This window comes from Microtus oregoni, unplaced genomic scaffold (genome assembly GCF_018167655.1).
Source record: "Microtus oregoni isolate MIOR12 unplaced genomic scaffold, Mior012 000019F_ref0000042, whole genome shotgun sequence".
In the NCBI taxonomy this organism is placed as follows: domain Eukaryota; kingdom Metazoa; phylum Chordata; class Mammalia; order Rodentia; family Cricetidae; genus Microtus; species Microtus oregoni.
This window is the reverse complement of record NW_024543078.1, coordinates 4,127,738-4,145,743: the sequence shown is the minus strand read 5'-3', so window position 1 is coordinate 4,145,743 and position 18,006 is coordinate 4,127,738. Positions and strand designations below refer to the sequence as shown.

General features: G+C 57.0%; 2 protein-coding genes and 1 long non-coding RNA gene across 3 annotated transcripts; 2 read left to right on the top strand and 1 right to left on the bottom strand.

Annotated features, from left to right (window-relative positions):
• The first annotated feature begins 1,205 nt into the window (after window positions 1–1,205).
• On the top strand, window positions 1,206–16,315 carry Lmnb2 (lamin B2). Its single transcript, XM_041669700.1, has 12 exons — window positions 1,206–1,496; window positions 8,142–8,278; window positions 9,176–9,332; window positions 9,440–9,565; window positions 11,958–12,128; window positions 12,202–12,327; window positions 12,492–12,712; window positions 12,884–13,172; window positions 13,249–13,356; window positions 14,294–14,413; window positions 14,538–14,648; window positions 14,842–16,315. Exons 1-12 carry the CDS (start codon window positions 1,245–1,247, stop codon window positions 14,881–14,883), a joined length of 1,860 nt encoding a protein of 619 aa, XP_041525634.1. The 5' UTR covers window positions 1,206–1,244; the 3' UTR covers window positions 14,884–16,315.
• Window positions 13,547–14,279, bottom strand: LOC121459726. Its single transcript, XR_005975974.1, has 3 exons — window positions 14,025–14,279; window positions 13,691–13,868; window positions 13,547–13,620 (listed from the first exon to the last, which is right to left on the bottom strand). It is a non-coding gene; the product is annotated as an uncharacterized LOC121459726 (long non-coding RNA).
• Window positions 16,316–16,950: 635 nt separating the features above from the next.
• Window positions 16,951–17,858, top strand: Timm13 (translocase of inner mitochondrial membrane 13). The gene is made up of 3 exons (XM_041669341.1): window positions 16,951–17,140; window positions 17,215–17,283; window positions 17,510–17,858. The coding sequence occupies exons 1-3, from the start codon at window positions 17,021–17,023 to the stop codon at window positions 17,606–17,608; spliced, it is 288 nt and encodes a 95-aa protein (XP_041525275.1). The 5' UTR covers window positions 16,951–17,020; the 3' UTR covers window positions 17,609–17,858.
• Window positions 17,859–18,006: the final 148 nt, after the last annotated feature.

Genomic DNA, 18,006 nt, shown 5'->3' with positions numbered 1-18,006 from the left:
TCTTTCTCTCTCTCTCTCTCTCTCTCTCTCTCTTTCTTTCCTTTCTTCCTTTTTTTTTTTCTTTTTGAGACAGGGTTTCTCTGTAGCTTTGGAATCTCTCACTAGAACTTGCTTTGTAGACCAGGCTGGCCTGGAACTCACAGAGATCTGCCTGTCTCTCCCTCTTGAGTGCTGGGATTAAAGGGGTGAGCCACCACCGCCCGGAGGGCCTACTGCTCTTTAGGTAAACTCTCATCTACACTGGGGCATTCTAGGAGAGGCTTTACCCTGACCACGACCACTCCCCCAACCCATTTTTTTTAATGTTTTATCTATTTATTTTTATGTGGATTGATGTTTTGTATGTGTGAGGGTGTTGGATCTTCAGGAGGGAGTTGTGAGCTGCCACGTGGGTGCTGGGAATTGAACCCAGGACCTCTTGGAAGAGCAACCAGGGCCCTTAACTCCTGAACCTCTCCAGGTCCTCCCCTAGTTACATTTTGCAAACTAGTAACTTTAATTGTAAGAAAATGAAAAACAGTAGCAGGTCCTTTGATACTAAGTAACTCTTAGGCTAGGTGAACTCAGGGCTAGTTCTTCCCGTCCTGACTTCGGGGTCTGGCTGCAGCTGAGCCTTCTAGAGGTGCACAGAAACAGGCTGAGTTCCTGATGGTGCCCTCCAGGGGACAGTAGGACTGTTTGGAGAAGAGCTGTACCAACTGAGTCACATTCATAGCCTTGCTATGCTGTCTTCAATCCTCCTGTCTCAACCTTCCCACTGTTGGGAAGACAGTGGATATTTGCTTTGAAATGATTCTTTCAATTTTTTAAAAATCCCATTTATTTGTGTTTCTGTACGTGTGGAGGTCGGGGTACAACTTTTGTGAGTCAGTTTTCTTCTAAGTAGACCGAGGGATTGAACTTTGATCATAGACTTGGCAGCATGTTCCTAACTTCTGAGACATTTCGCCCGCCCTTGCTGTCTTTTTGTTTGATTACTTTGTATTTATTTAATTTACCATTTATTTCTGTGTGTACGTGTTACATGCGCTCATGTGGAAGTCATAACTCTGAACCCATCCCCTACAAGGAACTGAACCCGGAGGCGAGGCGGCCGGACCCTAGAAACTACATCTCCTGGCATGCTTCGCACGCTGCTTTCATGGACTACCTCTCCCTACGTGCTCCGTGCCCGGGAGAAGACTACAAGTCCCGGCAAACCACGCGCGGCGGGCAGCGGCGCCATCTTCCGCGGCGCGGATTGAATGAGCGCGCCGCACCGGGGCAGCCGAGGGGATCCGCGCGCCGCCGCCTCCGCCATGGCGTCCCTGCCGCCCCGCGCAGGGCCCGCCACGCCGCTTTCGCCCGCGCGCCTGTCTCGGCTGCAGGAGAAGGAGGAGCTGCGCGAGCTCAACGACCGCCTGGCGCACTACATTGACCGCGTCCGCGCTCTCGAGCTGGAGAACGATCGGCTGCTGCTACGGATCTCCGAGAAGGAGGAGGTGACCACGCGCGAGGTACGTGGGTCGGCACCGGGGACGCGGGGAGCCGACAGACGGATTCCGGTGACAGGTGCAATAAGCTGAGCCCTGCCCAATGAGAACCCTGCGGCAAGGTGCATAGGGCTGAGCCTTGCCCACCAGAGACCCCAGGGACTGGTGCATACCGCTGAGCCCTGCCCACCGGGAACCCCAGGGACGGGTGCATAGGGCTGAGCCCTGGCCACCGGAGACCTCAGGGACGGACGCGCAGGGCTGAGCCCTGCCCACTGGGGACCCCAGGGACCGGTGCATAGGGCTGAGCCCTGCCCACTGGGGACCCCAGGGACCGGTGCATAGGGCTGAGCCCTGCCCACTGGGGACCCCAGGGACGGACGCATAGGGCTGAGCCCCGCCCACTGGAGACCTGAGAGCCAGGGCCAGATATCTGAGACTTGACCAATGCAGATCCCCTGGGGCAGGTGCAGACGGCCAAGCTTTGCCCACCAGAGGACCCCAGGGACAGGTGCATAGGGCCTGTCCATCAGGAGACCCCCCAAGCTCCGCCCACCGGGAGTTGGGATGGAGTCGCCTCTCTCACAGGTGCAAACAACTAAGCCCCACCCACCAAGGGACCTCCCAGGAACTGGTGCAGACCGCTAAGTCCCGCCCACTAGGAAATCATCAACAAGTGCAAACAGCATAGCCATGCCCACTGGGGTGGGGGAGTGGGGTATCGGGGCTGAGGTGGGTGTGGGGTGCAGATGGGTTCAAGTCCCTCTCAACTGAGGGGCATTAGGGACTGTTGACAGACAGGTGTAAACAAAATTAATCCCCGCCCCCTGAAGCTCCATCCACCCTGGGACTATTGGGGGACAGGTGCTGATGGAATTAATCCATCCGCTCTCCCCGGGTACCCCGAAGGACAAGTGTAGACTGAGCTAAGACTCCCAATAAGGGGTCAAGAGATTTAGGGGAATGCTCCGCAGGTGGCCTCAAGGACCTTGGGACCCCTTCACAGTACATGAAGTCAGGAAAGCCCCGCCCACCCAGGGTCTTAGGTTTAAAGGACCCTGGCTGATTCCTAGGACTCCCCAGATATATATGCAGAGACTGATCAAGTCCCCCCGAATTAGGGGCTCATGAGACCCTTGGGGACCCTAAGTCAGTGCTGACTGGAAGCTGTCCTGGGGGCCTTTGGGAGAATCCTTTAGGGACAAACTCCAACTACTGAGGAGTTCACAGGTCTCGGGGACCCCCAGTAAGGGATTAGCTGTAGATTGTTCTGGGAACCTCTGATGAACAATTCCACTTTAGGCAAGGTTAGCCTTAATTGGAGTGTGAGATTCTGGGCCCCCGGAGGAGGGGTGCAGACTAAGTGAAGTCTCATCCAAGAGATCCTGGGAGGGAGTTTTGATGAGGGACCCTGAAAAAGAAGTGTCGGTCAGGGGTCATCCTTCAGAGGAATTCAGACTTTTGGGGACCAACTGGGTAAGAGCACATTAGGCGCAGTTCTGGGAGACCCCTGAGGAGTGCATGTTGAGGGGCTGTCTGGGGGACCTTTAGGTTCTAGAGTTTGAGTGAGTGATGGAGCTGTTGCTCGGGGTCACCATTGGGCAGGATCCACCCACTGCAGAGTTCAAGGATATCTTGGGGTGCCCCTGATGAAACGTCCAGCAATGAATGGCACAGAGTGAGCCACTCAGAGTTGCTAGGGTATTTGAAGGCACTACAAGGGGAAGTATGGGAACCAGTGGCTGAGGGTCATGATGGGAGGACTAGGTTTGCCTCAGCAGTGAAATGTCTCCCACCTACAGGGATGGGGGGGATGAATATGGGGATGGTCTCTTGTCCTTGTGTAGGGTAGGAAACTCAAGTCCACTAAGAGGGGGTGAGGGGTCTTGTTGGGGTGTCTCTCAGGCAAATCATGGATGGGTCCCAGATGGTCAGGGATATAACTGGGGTAGGACAGGAACCGCTGTGTCCCTCCAAAGTCTGGGGTGAGGGTCTGAGAAGACATTCTCATGTCTTAGGAGTTAACTGGATGCCCAGAATGGGGGTGCTTGGGCTGGTGTGCTGTTTGCCACGTAGGCTCCAGATGTGGGGGCGTGTTGTATAAAATCTACTAGGTATTGGGGACCCTGGAAGCCCCCAGGACTTCACTCGCTCAAGGGACAGGAGGATGTGTCATCAGGACCCCTGGTGGGTGCTTGGACCTGGGGATAGGACCCTAGCCTCAGATAAGAACTTCTAGTAGTCAGGGTGGAGCTCCACCTAGAATCCCCAGTGAGGGGTTGGGGGCGTGGTCAGGGTGGAGCTCCACCTAGAATCCCCAGTGAAGGGCTGGGAGCGTGGTCAGGGTGGAGCCCGCCTAGAGGTTTTGTCATCTATGCAGTGGAACAGCAGCATGGTCACCCTTAAGAGTGTCACCTGCCTGGACAGCTCTCAGCATTCTAGGATTGGGATGGTTGATTGGTGCGTGCGTGTGTGTGTGTGTGTGTGTGTGTGTGTGTGTGTGTGGAGACCAGAGGTCAATTTTGGGTGTCTCCTTCAGTCATTCTTTTTTGTTTTTGAAGATCTACTTATTTTAGTTCTTTGAAACAGGATTTCTCTTTGTAGCCCAGGCTGTCCCAGAACTCACAGAGATCCGCCTGCCTCTGCCTCCAGAGTGACAGTATGCCTGGCTTCTTCCCGGTTTTGTTTTGTTTTTAAACACAGCTCAGTGACCTAGAGCTGGCTGATTCAGCCTTGTCGGCTATCTCGCCTAGCCATCCAGCAAGTTCCAGCCGTCCTCCTTCTTCTGGCATTGCATTGCTGAGATTAGAAGCGTGTGCCACCACATCCGATTTTTTTTTTTTTAAAGATTTATTTATTTATGTATACAACATTCAGCCTCCGTGTATGCATGCCAGAAGAGGGCACCAGATCTTATTACAGATGGTTGTGAGTCACCATGTGGTTGCTGGGAATTGAACTCAGGTCCTCTGGAAGAGCAACCAGTGCTCTTAACCACTGAGCCATCTCTCCAGCCCCCACATCCGATTTTTTTATGTTGGTGCCGGGGATCAGAATGCTGGTCCTCAGACTTGTGTGGCAGACGCTATTCACTGAGCCATCTCCCCGGCTCTGGCTGTTTGTCCCACAGACATCTGGAGCTCCCGGGATCTGCGAGCATGTGCGGTGCCCGCCCTAGTAGATGCCACCTGTCCACACATGCCACTTCAGTTCCTCGGTTTTGCAAACATGGTCGGAACACAGGGCTGATTTTGGACTTAAGTGTGAGCCAGCATGGTAGCAGCAAGTATCAGGCACACTGCCCTTCTGGAAGCCAGCCTGCCTAGTTTCACCGTGTCGTGTAGCCTGAGGACAGCTGGCTGGGTGGCCGAGCTACAGGGAGTGGGGGAGGAGTGGTTACAAAGGACGCCACCCAGGCAGCGCAGGCCCACCTGTCAGGGTTGTCTTCTGGGCAGCTTGGCAAGGGCAGGGACAGCTGCAGTTGGAGACACCACTGGCACTTAGTGGGCGTGCCCGGCGGGGCAGGCACAGAGATGGGGGATGGCGGGCATGCAAGGAAGGCTTTTGAAGGTGCCACTGAGGGCTGGTAGCTGCTGCCTGCTGGGCACAAGGTGGCCTTGGCCTTCCTGCCCCACTTAGGCCATGCAGGCTAACTGGGGCCACGTGTGGCGACATTGGTGCCTGTGGGGCCGTGACAGTGCGGTGGTGGGTGGGTGGGGGACACTGAGTTGGCTGTCCAGGGAGGTGGTGCTTGGAGAAAGGTTGAAGATGGAGGAGGACACAGGGAGGCTGCACCGTGGCCTCTGGAGGCTGGGGTATAAAGTTCCCCACAAGGAAACTCAACCTCACTAACTTCCTGCCCGGTGTCCTGTTGCTGGGCTAGTGTGTCTTGGGGACAGGGAGCCCTGGAGGGGCCAAGCTCTCCCATCCGGGCACCGAGGTGATGGCAGATGTGTGTCGGAGTCCGTGGCTGGGCACCACAGCGTCCCCACAGGCCCAGTCTTCCTGCTCTCCAGGCACATGGCCTCCAGATGAGCAGGGGTGGGAGGCAGCGTTGAAAATGCTGTCGGGATAGGCCGCACACCCCAGCCCTGTTCAGACACTTCCAGATCTAGAAACTGCCTTCAATCCCAGTCATAGGAGGCAGAGGCAGGCAGAGCTCTGTGAGTTCCAGGACAGCTGGGGCTGCACAGAGAAACTTTGTCTCAAAAATAAAAAACACAAATGCAGAAGCCATCTTAGATAGGTAGTAGGCTCAGCAAGGGTTGCAGGCCTAGAGGAGACCAGGCTGGGCCACCATGGGGTCCAAGTGAAACAAGGCGTGGAGCAGCCCCGTGTTGCATGCTTTTGTCCAACTCCCCAGTGTCCTTCCTGCCCCAGAGCCCATCCAGGAGCCAGCAGGATTTCAGCTGGCGCACAGGCATCTGGGTGTGAACTAATCCTCCTGCCTCAGCCCCTGAAGCACGCGTCACTGTCACCTCACCCACCCATTTCTCCTTTGACACATGTGGCAGCCCAGTGGTCACTTCTGGGGCTAGCTTCATGGAGCTGTTGTATTCTGCTCCCCTGGGAGCCTAGCGAGTGCGCACCTTGTAAGGGGTGACCTGGCAGTAGGCGGGGTTTAGGGCCGCGCGTGTGTGCATATCTGTATGTGCACACATGACTGTATGTGTGAGCATGTATGTCTGTGTGCATGTCTGTGTGTGCGCACACATGACTGTGTGTGTGAGCATGTATGCCTGTGTGCATGTCTGTGTGTGCGTACACATGACTGTGTGTGAGCATGTATGCCTGTGTGCCTGTCTGTGTGTGCGCACATGACTGTGTGTGTGAGCATGTATGTCTGTGTGTGTGCATGTATGTGTGTGTGCGCGTGCGCGTGTGTGTTGTCTATAACACCTCTGCACCTGCATCCATTGTAGAAAATCTGGAATGCACACTTGTGAAGATGGAAGATTTATCTGGGCTGGAAGTCTTGGCTTTGGCCTGAGGTTGATTTGGGATGTTGGGGTGCAGAAGGGTCACATCTCAAGCTGTCTCCTTCAAGGGCACTCCTCACACTAGGCCCTACCTATCCGTTCTGGGGTGAGGGGAGGTGGCAAGCACAGCCCAGAAGAGAGGGTGCATTTTATTACCCCCACACCCTCCTCACCCCAGCCCGAGTGGCAGACTTTACCCAATGTTCAGAGTCCAGGGCAGGGGCCGCCATAGGATCACTTGCACAACACGTGCATCCCACTGTGCTCTGTGCCCCGAGTCCCACCTCCACTCGGCCATCTCTGGATCACTTTGGACATTTCCTGTCTGTCTGGATCCCCCAACTGTCACGTCAGGGTTGGTAATAGTCCAGCTAAAGGGCGACTGGTAGCTTGTGCTATCCTTTGCCTGAGTGCTGGGGACGCTGGGCTGCCCCCTAGTGTCGGGGCTGGTGGCACTGTGCACGTTGTACGGATTTCCATGGGAAGTGTGGTGCTGGGTCAGGCAGTGTCCCTTGCTGCCTTGGGAGGCCCTGTGATGCCGGGGTCATGGGAGGTCCCTCCTGACCTGCTTGTCCCTCTGACATCCTCAGGTGTAAAGAGCTGCCTCCCTGCCGTCTGTCCCCACGTGTCATTAAACACATTAAGCTCATAGGACAATAGGAGGGAGGAGGGCCAGGGAGAAATCAGACTCTTGAGACCCCCTGATGTGTCCTGGGCAGCTCTGGGTGGCATGTGGGCAGCAGGTGGCAACCGTCTTCACAGCGGGGTCAGTGGAGAGGCCAAAGCACATGTGCACCAAAGAGCTCTTGCTAGGGATGTTGGGGGTGACCCCTGCGGGTGGGTGAGGGGGTGACCCCTGTGGATGTGGGGGGTGGCCCCTGCGGATGGGTGACGGGGGTGACCCCTGTGGATGTGGGGGGTGGCCCCTGCGGATGGGTGAGGGGGTGACCCCTGTGGATGTGGGGGAGTGACCCCTGTGGATGGGTGAGGGGGGTGACCCCTGTGGATGAAGGGGAGTGACCCCTGCGGATGGGTGAGGGGGTGACCCCTGTGGATGAAGGGGAGTGACCCCTGCGGATGGGTGAGGGGGGTGACCCCTGTGGATGTGTCTGTGTGGACAGCTAGAGGGCCTTCGTCTCCCAGCCTTTGTCCTCATGGTGCTGATGGATAGAAGGCAGATTCAGGGGCTCCAAAATTGCCATAATAGGGACAGGAGTGTGACCCTTCAGAGTCCTAGGGAGGCCCCTGTGACCACATGTGAAATGATCAGTACTAAAGAGGCCACGGCTGTGGCATTGGGCTCAGTGGGGAAAGTCCCTGCCTGACACTGGGCACCTGTCATCTCAGAACTGGGCCATTAGGGCAACGAGAACACATTCAACCAGGAATTCTAGCCTGGGTCATGGGGTTCCGTGTGCCTGCTGACCCTAGTGAGGCAGGGTTGTCCCGTAACAGAATCCTCTGGCCCCGAGCCGATGGTGCCCAGTGGGCTAGCTGGCTTTGGCTAGATGTTCCCATCCAGGCTCAAGGGTCCCTGGCCTGTCCTTGCCATCCTGATAGGCTAAGCTATGGAGAAGGGAAGATGACTCCTTCTGGAAAGAGCCCGGACTCCTCTGAATACGTAAGACGATGACATGGGGTGGACAAGGGCAGTTCTGTCTCCACTGTCACCCCCGCCCTGTCTCTCCAGGTGAGTGGCATCAAGGCCCTGTATGAGTCGGAGCTGGCTGACGCCCGGCGCGTGCTGGATGAGACAGCCCGGGAGCGTGCGCGGCTGCAGATTGAGATAGGGAAGCTGCAGGCTGAACTGGACGAGGCCAGGAAGAGGTGGGTGTTTGACCGGGGGACCCGGCTTGGTGGCTGAAGTGCTTGTCCTACAGGAGTGGGATGAGTCTGGATCCTCACAACCCACTGGCAATGCCAGCACTGGGGATGGGTGAACCTGGGGCGCGACTGAGGAAGGACCCCATGCACACGCATGTAAACATGAGAACACACATCAGAGGACACTAGAGAGGTCAATGGTCATGCCTCGGGTACACAGGTCCAGTAGACCTGGCCCACAGCGGCCAGGGATGGGATGACTGGGGTCAAAATGGAGCCCCATGGCCGCCAGCCTGGAGCTGCTGCAGATGGCCTGGCATGGGCACACACGTTTTCAGACTGGGCGCCTCGGGACAGGTGAAACCCCTCTGAGGCTCTTGAGCCTTCACAGACATGCTGCTCAGGGACAGCGGGCTCAAGCCTCTCTGCTCTACTTAGCCTGTGTGATTGTCCCCTGGGGTCCCAAGTGTGTCCCTCACCAGAAGCCCTCCTCTTCCCTGTGCCCGGCAGCCCCTGGCACTCCACACCAGGGACTGGAGTTTCACCCAGTGGCACAAGGATGAATTGCAGCCAGTGTTCTATGGCTGAGTGGCTTCCTGGGCCCCACCCAGAGCTGGCTTCTGTAGGCAGCTAGGCAAGGTGTGGGCACCTTCAGCCCTGACAAACACGGCTGGTGTAGCCCACTGTGTATGGCCAGTGCTTCGGTAGGGTTAGGTTTGGTGTGAGTTTGCTAGTTTTGTTGTTTTTGAGACAAGGTCACACTCTGTAGACCAGGATGGTCTCAAACTTGAAGCCATCCTCCTGCCTCAGCCTCCCAGTCCGCCTGTAGTAACTGACAGGGACTGTGGTGATGTTACACTTGGCCTCCCTGGAGCTTCTGACCGCTCACCCTCCTTTCAGTGCCAAGAAGCGGGAAGGTGAACTCACGGTGGCCCAGGGCCGCGTGAAGGACCTGGAGTCCCTGTTCCACCGGAGCGAGGCAGAGCTGGCCTCAGCCCTCAGTGACAAACATGGGCTGGAGACAGATGTAGCTGAGCTCCGAGCACAGCTGGCGAAGGTGAGTCTGGCAATGCTGATGTCCTGCTTCCCGGTTGACATGGAGAAGCCCAGGTGGCAGCCGAGCCAGGTGGCCGTCCCCTCAGCTCGCTGCCCTGTGTCTCCCAGGCAGAGGATGGTCACGCCGTGGCCAAGAAGCAGCTGGAGAAGGAGACGCTGATGCGTGTGGACCTGGAGAACCGCTGCCAAAGCCTGCAGGAGGAGCTGGGCTTCAGCAAGAGCGTGTTCGAGGAGGTAAGCATGCGTCAGCTGGACAGACACCCTCCCCAGCTCCTGGAAACCACCCCTTCCACAGGGCCACCTCTTGGCGTCTGCTCCAGTGCTTCCTGTCCCCTGCAGCTTCTTACGGATTCCCTCTTTTGGGTTTTATTTGGTTGTTTTTGTGTTTCTTTGTTTCCTCTGGGGTGGGAGGAGGGCTCATGTAGCCAGAATAACTCAGGCCTTCAGATTTGGAGCAGCCACCTTCACCTGAGGGATCATCTTGCCAGCCTTGGGTCTCTCTTGACATTGGTCACTGGATTTCCAGGCCGTCTGAGTCATTGAGAATCTCGTATCAAAAATGTGAAACTTAGTTGGGTACAGTATCGCAGTCTTTAGTCCCAGCATGAGGGCAGAGGGCAGAGGCATGCAGGTCTACTGGTCTACACGGGGAGTTCCAAGACAGCCAGGGCTCTTGAAAGACTAAACAAACAAACAGACCAAATCCAGCTTAAATTGGGTCAGCAAGATGGCTCAGTGGTTAAAGGCGTGTGCTGCCAAGACTCACAACCTCAGATGAACCCCCAGAAACCACATAGTAGAAGAAAACTGACCCCACAAATTGTCCTCTGATCTCCACAGCCGTATCCTGGCACAATAACACTCCCACAAATACACACTCATAAAAATCAATGTCAAAAGAACCTTAACTTAGCCTGTCTACTTAAGGTCACCATCCCAGGTCTGAGGAACAGGAAGTGACCTTGATTTATGGAGACCTCATTCAGCCAACGTTGGGGTCTCCCCCTAACCCTCTAGCACTCTGGGGTGCTGAGCGTGGCTGGAGTGACCAAGCCTAGATGCAGCTCTGCCCCACAGGCTCCCAGGGACCCAGCCATCACACTGCCCATTGTGTCATCACAGCCCAGAGCAGTGGCCCCGGTCCTGCCTGTGGTCACTGCTGAGGAAGAGCCTGGACAGGAGACAGGCCTGTGGAGATGTGGGGCCACAGGCAGTTCTAGCCAGGGCCAACCAGAGGGGCCGCTGCCCTGCCATCCCCGGAGGCCATGTGAGCTTCAGTGTAGAGCCCTATGAGGGGAGCCCCGAGGGACCCTGACCTCAGGAAGGAACCCACAAAGAGACCTGTGCAGGACTTGAGCCTGTGGGAGAACTGATTCTGGGGAGAGTCCTGTTTGAGACTGTAAACCATGAGGGGAGCTGGAGAGGGACCTCCGAGGGTGTTCACAGACCAAGGCCCTGTGACGGAACCCAGGAGGCAGACCCAGCCTGCAGATGGCCCTAAGAGGAACTGCCTGATGGCAGCCAGGCCTTTGAAGGAGACTGTAGAGGGTTGTGGGAGGGAGCTCAGCCCAAGACCACTGAGGGGGTGCGTGAGGCAGAGCCTGAGGGGGCTTGTAAGGACCCCTGGGAAGACACTCTCAGAAGGAGCCCTAGGGGCTCCCAGGACTTGGAAGAGACACCTCCAGGTCCCTGCGAGAAGGCAGATGAGGGGTGCACAGCCAGGAGCCGCCTCTCGAGCAGCTGTTCGGGGCACCAGGAAGGTATGTGTTCTGTCTTGAGAAGCTTGTGGGAGGCCACTCCATCCTAGATCCCTGTGCTAGAGTCGGTTTTGTAGGGAAACTAAGATCCAGTCAGGGGGTGGTGGTCACACCTTTAATCCCAGTCATTGGGAGGCAGAGGCAGGCGGATCTCCATGAGTTCCAGGATAGCCAGGGCCCTGTGTCAAAAAAAAAAAAAAAAAAAAACAAGAAACAAAACAGAGTTCCATCCAAGTTGATCCCCACCTTCTCACATTAGCCGTCTTCCTGTAGACGCTGCTGTCATGGCCACGCCTCCCCACTGTCCTGCTGTCTGGGGCTGCTCTGCTCCCAGCTGTATCTGGAACTCCAGGCACCTGGGTAGGCTCTGTCAGTGGCTACCTTAGATGTCTTGTTATTGTTTGGAGGCAGGGTCTCACTATGTAGCCCTGGTTAATCTGAAACTTAGCGTGTAGACCAGGCTGGCCTGGAACTCGTGAAGGTCCGCCTGCCTCTGCCTCCCGAGTGCTGGGATTAAAGGTGTGCTCCCTCACCACCCAGCTCCTGGCATTCTTTAAAATTTTTTAAGATAGGCTCTGCCTATGACTATGAGCCCAGGCTGGCATTGAGGTTGCAGCCATCTCTTGTCTTTGGCTCGCGAGTGCTGGGATCTCGTGACCTTTCATGCCCGGTTCTCTCAGCACGACCCATTTCATCAGGGTTCCTCCGTGCTGTAGACTGTATCAGAGCCTCGCTCCTGTTCGTGCCCGTATACTCTTCCAGTGTGTTCACGGCCCAGGCTGTTGTCCATCGTGGCTGGGGCATCCACACACTTGATCATTGGTGAGTTGCAGCCTGGCACAGCTGGGTCATTGCCTTCCTGCTCATAGGAGGTGCGGGAGACCCGGCGGAGGCATGAGAGGCGCTTGGTGGAGGTGGACAGCAGCCGGCAGCAGGAGTACGACTTCAAGATGGCGCAGGCCCTGGAGGAGCTGCGCAGCCAGCATGATGAGCAAGTGCGGTTGTATCGGCTAGAGCTGGAGCAGACCTACCAGGCCAAGGTGCAGCCATGGAGGAGAGGGAAGGGGAGCCCGATTCTCTGCCACCTGTGCTCATACTCCCCAACTTCTCTAGCTGGACAATGCCAAGCTGAGCTCAGACCAGAATGACAAGGCGGCCAGTGCCGCCCGTGAGGAGCTCAAGGAAGCCCGCATGCGCATGGAATCCCTCAGCTACCAGCTCTCAGGCCTCCAAAAGAAGGTGATGGAACCTAGCCCTGCCTGCCAAGGCCTCTGCCCGGCCTCTGTGACTCCAAGACTCTAGTCCTCCCCCATCCTGCCCATCCCACCCCTCCACCCACCCTTCTGGTCCCTCACATCTGAGGCTGCAGAGGCCACACTGTGACCCTGCCACACCCTCCCCAGGCCAGCGCTGCAGAGGACAGGATCCGCGAGCTGGAGGAGGCCATGGCTGGGGAGCGCGACAAGTTCCGCAAGATGCTGGACGCTAAGGAGCAGGAGATGACAGAGGTGCGCAACGCCATGCAGCAGCAGCTGGCTGAGTACCAGGAGCTGCTGGACATCAAGCTGGCCCTGGACATGGAGATCAGCGCCTACCGCAAGCTACTGGAGGGCGAGGAGGAGAGGTGTGTGGGGCCAGGGGCCTGGAGATGAGGGAGGGCCCAGGAGAGTGGTGGAGTTCCTGAAAACTGGGGGCGGGTCTGGGTGTCTGGTGGTCAAGGCCTGGAAGTGGGCAGGGCTCCTCAGGCCAGGCCATGCCTTGCCTCCTGGCTACTCTCACACTTCCCTCCCTGCAGACTGAAGCTGTCCCCTAGCCCGTCTTCCCGGGTCACCATCTCTCAGGCCACCTCAAGCAGCAGCAGCAGCAGCAGCGGGGTTGGCATGTCCGTGGGGCGGGGCCGGGGCAAGCGCCGACGGCTGGAAACTGAGGACACCCAGGGTTCACGCAGCAGTGCCTCTGGCTCAGGCATGGGCGTGGGCAGTGGCTCCCGCCTGGCACAGCAGGCCTCAGTCACAGGTGTTGTGAGCATTGACGAGGTGGACCTGGAGGGCAGGTTCGTGCGACTCAAGAACTCCTCAGACAAAGTGAGTGAGGGGCTGGGTGGCTAGGGCCCACGCTCCTATCCTGGAGGCGGGGGTCAAGAACATGCCTGGGTTTCAGGACCAGTCTTTAGGGAACTGGAGGATCAAGAGACAGGTCCTGGAGGGTGAGGACATCGCCTACAAGTTCACGCCCAAGTATGTCTTGCGGGCCGGCCAGACAGTCACGGTAGGTGCCAGGGAATTTGGGGCTTGGGTGGTTCCCAACACTGAGTCCCAAGGTGGGAGGCATTATGTGGACTCCCTGTTCTGAGACCAGCCCGGTGGCCACTAGCTGCCATGTATGACTGCCACACCCCTCAGGGTACCTTACTGTCCAGATGGTATCCTGTGTCTGAGGCCTGGCAGTTCAGTTCAGGGTGGAACATCTGGGCCCCAAGGTACTTGGGATTGCAGTATGGTTCCGCAGCCGAGTGTCTGGGCCACTGTGAACCTGTCTGTCTGTCCACGTCCTGGGCCACTCTGAATCTGTCTCTCTGTCCACGTCCTGGGCCACTCTGAACCTGTCTGTCTGTCCACGTCCTGGGCCACTCTGAATCTGTCTCTCTGTCCACGTCCTGGGCCACTGTGAACCTGTCTGTCTGTCCACGTCCTGGGCCACTGTGAACCTATCTCTGTCCACGCCCTGGGCCACTGTGAACCTGTCTCTCTGTCCATCCATGTCCTGGGGCCACTGTGAACCTGTCTCTCTGTGCACATCCTAGGGCCACTGTGAACCTGTCTCTCTGTCCATCCATGTCCTAGGGCCACTGTGAACCTGTCTCTCTGTCCATCCATGTCCTGGGGCCACTGTGAACCTGTCTCTCTGTCCATCCATGTCCTGGGGCCACTGTGAACCTGTCTCTCTGTCCATCCATGTCCTAGGGCCACTGTGAACCTGTCTCTCTGCACATCCTAGGGCCACTGTGAACCTGTCTCTCTGTGCACATCCTGGGCTACTGTGAACCTATCTCTCTGTCCACGTCCGGGGTCACTGTGAACCTGTCTGTCTGTCCACGTCCTGGGGCCATCCTGCAGGGACAAACCCACTGAAGGGCTTCATTGTGGACAGCCATTGGCTGGCCCAGGCCCTGAGGTGTCTGACAAGGGCCATCTTGGGTCCTCAGGTATGGGCAGCTGGCTCAGGGGTCACCCACAGTCCCCCATCAACCCTTGTGTGGAAAAGCCAGAGCAGCTGGGGCTCTGGGGAGAGCTTCCGCACTGTGCTGGTCAACGCAGATGGAGAGGTACGAACATGGTGGGGTGAGCTCGGTCCCAGGGTCTCCTTTCCCTCACGGCAGCTGTGACTGAGCTGAAGCCGGGGGTGACCCCTAGTGGGGGTATCCAGCACATGGCAACCCTTTTGTGTAGGAGGTGGCTGTGCAGGCCGTGAAGCAGGCATCTGTTCCAGTGAGTGAGAACGGGGAGGAGGAGGAGGAAGAGGAGGCGGAATTCGGTGAGGAGGACCTTTTCCACCAGCAGGTAAGGCGTGCGGCATCACACCTAGTGGGGCTTCAGGTCTGGGTCCCACAGTCCTGCCTCAGACAGCCAGGACACCCTCTCCTCGGCTGGGGGAGAGGAGACTCCAGCTGAGTCTGTGCTGGGGACAAAGCGTGTGGGGACCTGTCTTCTTGCTTGGGAGCAGGCTGCCTAACTCCAGCCCTCATCTTTGCAGGGGGACCCGAGGACTACCTCGAGGGGTTGTCGGCTGATGTGAGACCTGCCCCACGGTCACCAAGGTCCCCACAAATGTCCCTGAAATTATTTTTTATAGTCAGCTCTCATAGTCCTTGGTCCATTTCTAGATGACTGTTGAGCGGCCATGAGAATGTGGGGGGCTCTCCCTGCAGGCTTCACCCCTCCTGTGTCACCTGGTTGATATAGAGGCCTGGGTTAGAAGCCTGCAGGCTGAGGGCCTTGGGCCTGTGGCTGATGCGGGAGGGTCAGGAGCATGGCTGCCTGTTGAGGGTGGACCTTGTGATGCTGCAGTGATTCACTAGTTGAGTTTTCTTTGAAGCTTTTTAAATCAAATCAAATCAAATCAAATCAGGTTGCAGAGGGCTATGGTGATCACCAGCAGCCTATCAGGACGCGGTAGCTCTTCAGACACAGGGCAGTCCCTCTACTCCTGGGGTTGGTCAGAGGGGCTCCAGCTCTGCCCTGAGCCAGCCTCAGGGCATCGGGTCCCTTCTAAAGGTGAGGACCAAGAAGGAGGAAATCCACAGAGGATTGCCACTCCAGTAGACCAAAGGGGACAGATGATGGATGCCCCAGCCAGTGTCTACTCACACGAGTGTAGCCAAACCAGCTGTGTTCATAGTCCCCCGTGTATACACACTGCATGGCCCCTCTGTGACCCCCACCCTGCGGGCTTGGCCTGGACGCTCGCTGTGGTAGAACATAGTTCCACAAGCTCCTGGTGCCAGCTGTCACCTGTCACCTTCACCTCCCCATCACAGACACACGGTATTTTTTTAACGGATGTTTATTTTTTTACATTAGTAATGCAGCTCACTGGGACGCTGCTCTGGGGGTTTTCAGGCCCAAGGCTGCCAGGAATGGAGATCACTGGCGTTCAGCTTCCTTGACTGAGCCGGGAGTCGGGTGGGGGTGTGTGCTGTCTGTCTGCGGGCCCAGCAGGTGGTAGTAGTAGTTCAGGCCCAGACTCCCCAAGGCAAGATCTCTAGGCCATGGGATGCCACTACTGCCCCCGACCCCTCAGAAGATAGCTCCGTTTTCTTTGTGACAAGTGTGGGATCCTGGACTGTGTGTCTAGTTGGTTTCAGGAGTGTGGGCAGGTTGTGGTCTCCACGCAGCTGCACCTGCCCAGGTGCCCTCTGCTGCACCCGGCTGGAGATGTCTTCCATCTGTTTGCAAGCTGGGCTGGAGTAACCCTCAACCCCACAGGGGTCCTGTTTTGGTGCCAGCAGGCGAGGCGGTTACAGGGGTGGCACTGCAGCTGGGGAGCAGCCTGCACTACGCACATCGCTCAGCTTTACAGGTTCTGTTTCTTTTCTAAGATGCATGCCAAACATGTGTTTCGCCTTTTTCTTCCCCCTCCTATCATTTGTAATATCCATTTTACGACTGGAAACTTTTGTACACTCAAATAAAAATTTTGATTTTAACCACAGCCTCTGAGTTGATTTTTCTGGCCCCCACAGCGCCGAGCGCCTGCGAGAATTTCATGTGCGGGTGCTTGGGCGACACGTGCACATGCGCGGCGGTGACTTGATAAAGTCATTTTGCGCCTGCAAGAAAATGTACAACCACAACCGGCTGTACAACCGGGGCTGGAGAGATGGCTCAGAGGTTAAGAGCATTGCCTGCTCTTCCAAAGGTCCTGAGTTCAATTCCCAGCAACCACATGGTGGCTCACAACCATCTGTAATGGGGTCTGGTGCCCTCTTCTGGCCTGCAGGCATACACACAGACAGAATATTGTATACATAATAAGTAAATAAAATAAACATTTAAAAAAAAAAAATTTAAAAAAAAAAAAAAAAAAAAGAAAATGTACAACCTTTTGGGAGTTGTAGTCTAGGTTTCATTATCTGCGATAACCCAATGGACACTCTGGGTTTTTCCTAGGGACGGCGCGCAAAGTCTTGTGGGAACTGTAGTTTGAACTTTACCACAGCACCGCGGACAATCGCTTGTCGGGGCGCGCTCGGAATTGTGGGAGATGTAGTTTGGTTCGTTTCCATGGTGACTCGGACCACAGCTTCCTATGGGACTGGTAACGTGGCGCGCAGCCTTATGGGAACCGACGCGGCCTCCGTTTCCCGTGGTGCCCCGGCTTCCGGCGTCTGCGGGTCGGCGCGCGCTGCCGCGGCCCGGTTGACTGCGCAGCCATGGAGAGCGGCTTCGGTTCGGACTTCGGCGGCTCGGGCAGCGGGAAGCTGGACCCAGGGGTCATCATGGAGCAGGTGAAAGTGCAGATCGCCGTGGCCAACGCGCAGGAACTGCTGCAGGTGCGGGGCGCGCCGGGATTGGTGATGGGATCCCCCCGGGTGGGTCCCCGCTGAGGCCTCGCGTGTGTCCACAGAGGATGACGGACAAATGTTTCCGGAAGTGCATCGGGAAGCCCGGGGGCTCCTTGGATAACTCGGAGCAGGTGAGACTCCCCGGGAACGGCGGGATGTTGAGGGGCGCGGGGTCACGAACTGCAGGGAGTGAGGGACTTGGCGCGTGCGCAACCCGGAGCCGCAGCCTGGCTAGGAGTTCTGCGCGTGCGCAGGAGTGAGGACAAAGGCTTCTGTGCATGTGTAATTATAGTCCTAGTGGGTGATTAATTCCGGGTCATGTGACCCTACCTCAAGCTGGAGTCTCCTCCACTGCAGAAATGCATCGCCATGTGCATGGACCGCTACATGGACGCCTGGAACACCGTGTCCCGCGCCTACAACTCTAGACTGCAGCGGGAACGAGCCAACATGTGACCGGCACCTGTTCCTCGGGACACCGTGTGCTTGCCCACGGTCGGAACTGTTTCCCTACCCGCAAGGGCAGCTTGTGTCCGGTGACCCCAAGTTGTCAGCATGGAGGGCTCGGAGATCGAGGCCTCTCCTGAGCTGCGCTGCCTAGCTCGGTCTCAGAAGAGAGAGAGGACCAGTTTGAGCGCGGGGATCTGGCTGCCCCCACCTGAGCTGTGCTGAGAGCAGGCCAATAAATGGTGACTGGGGCAGAGAAGCTGGAGTGTCATTCTGGTGCTCAGGTCCCCTCTGCATAACATAGTAGGCCTCCCAGGGTATTTTCCCCTCGGTGTCCGTGGCCTGAAAACTCTCAGGGAAGGCATTGCCCCCCCACAAGAAACAAGAAAGGAGCGGCCTTGTGCGGG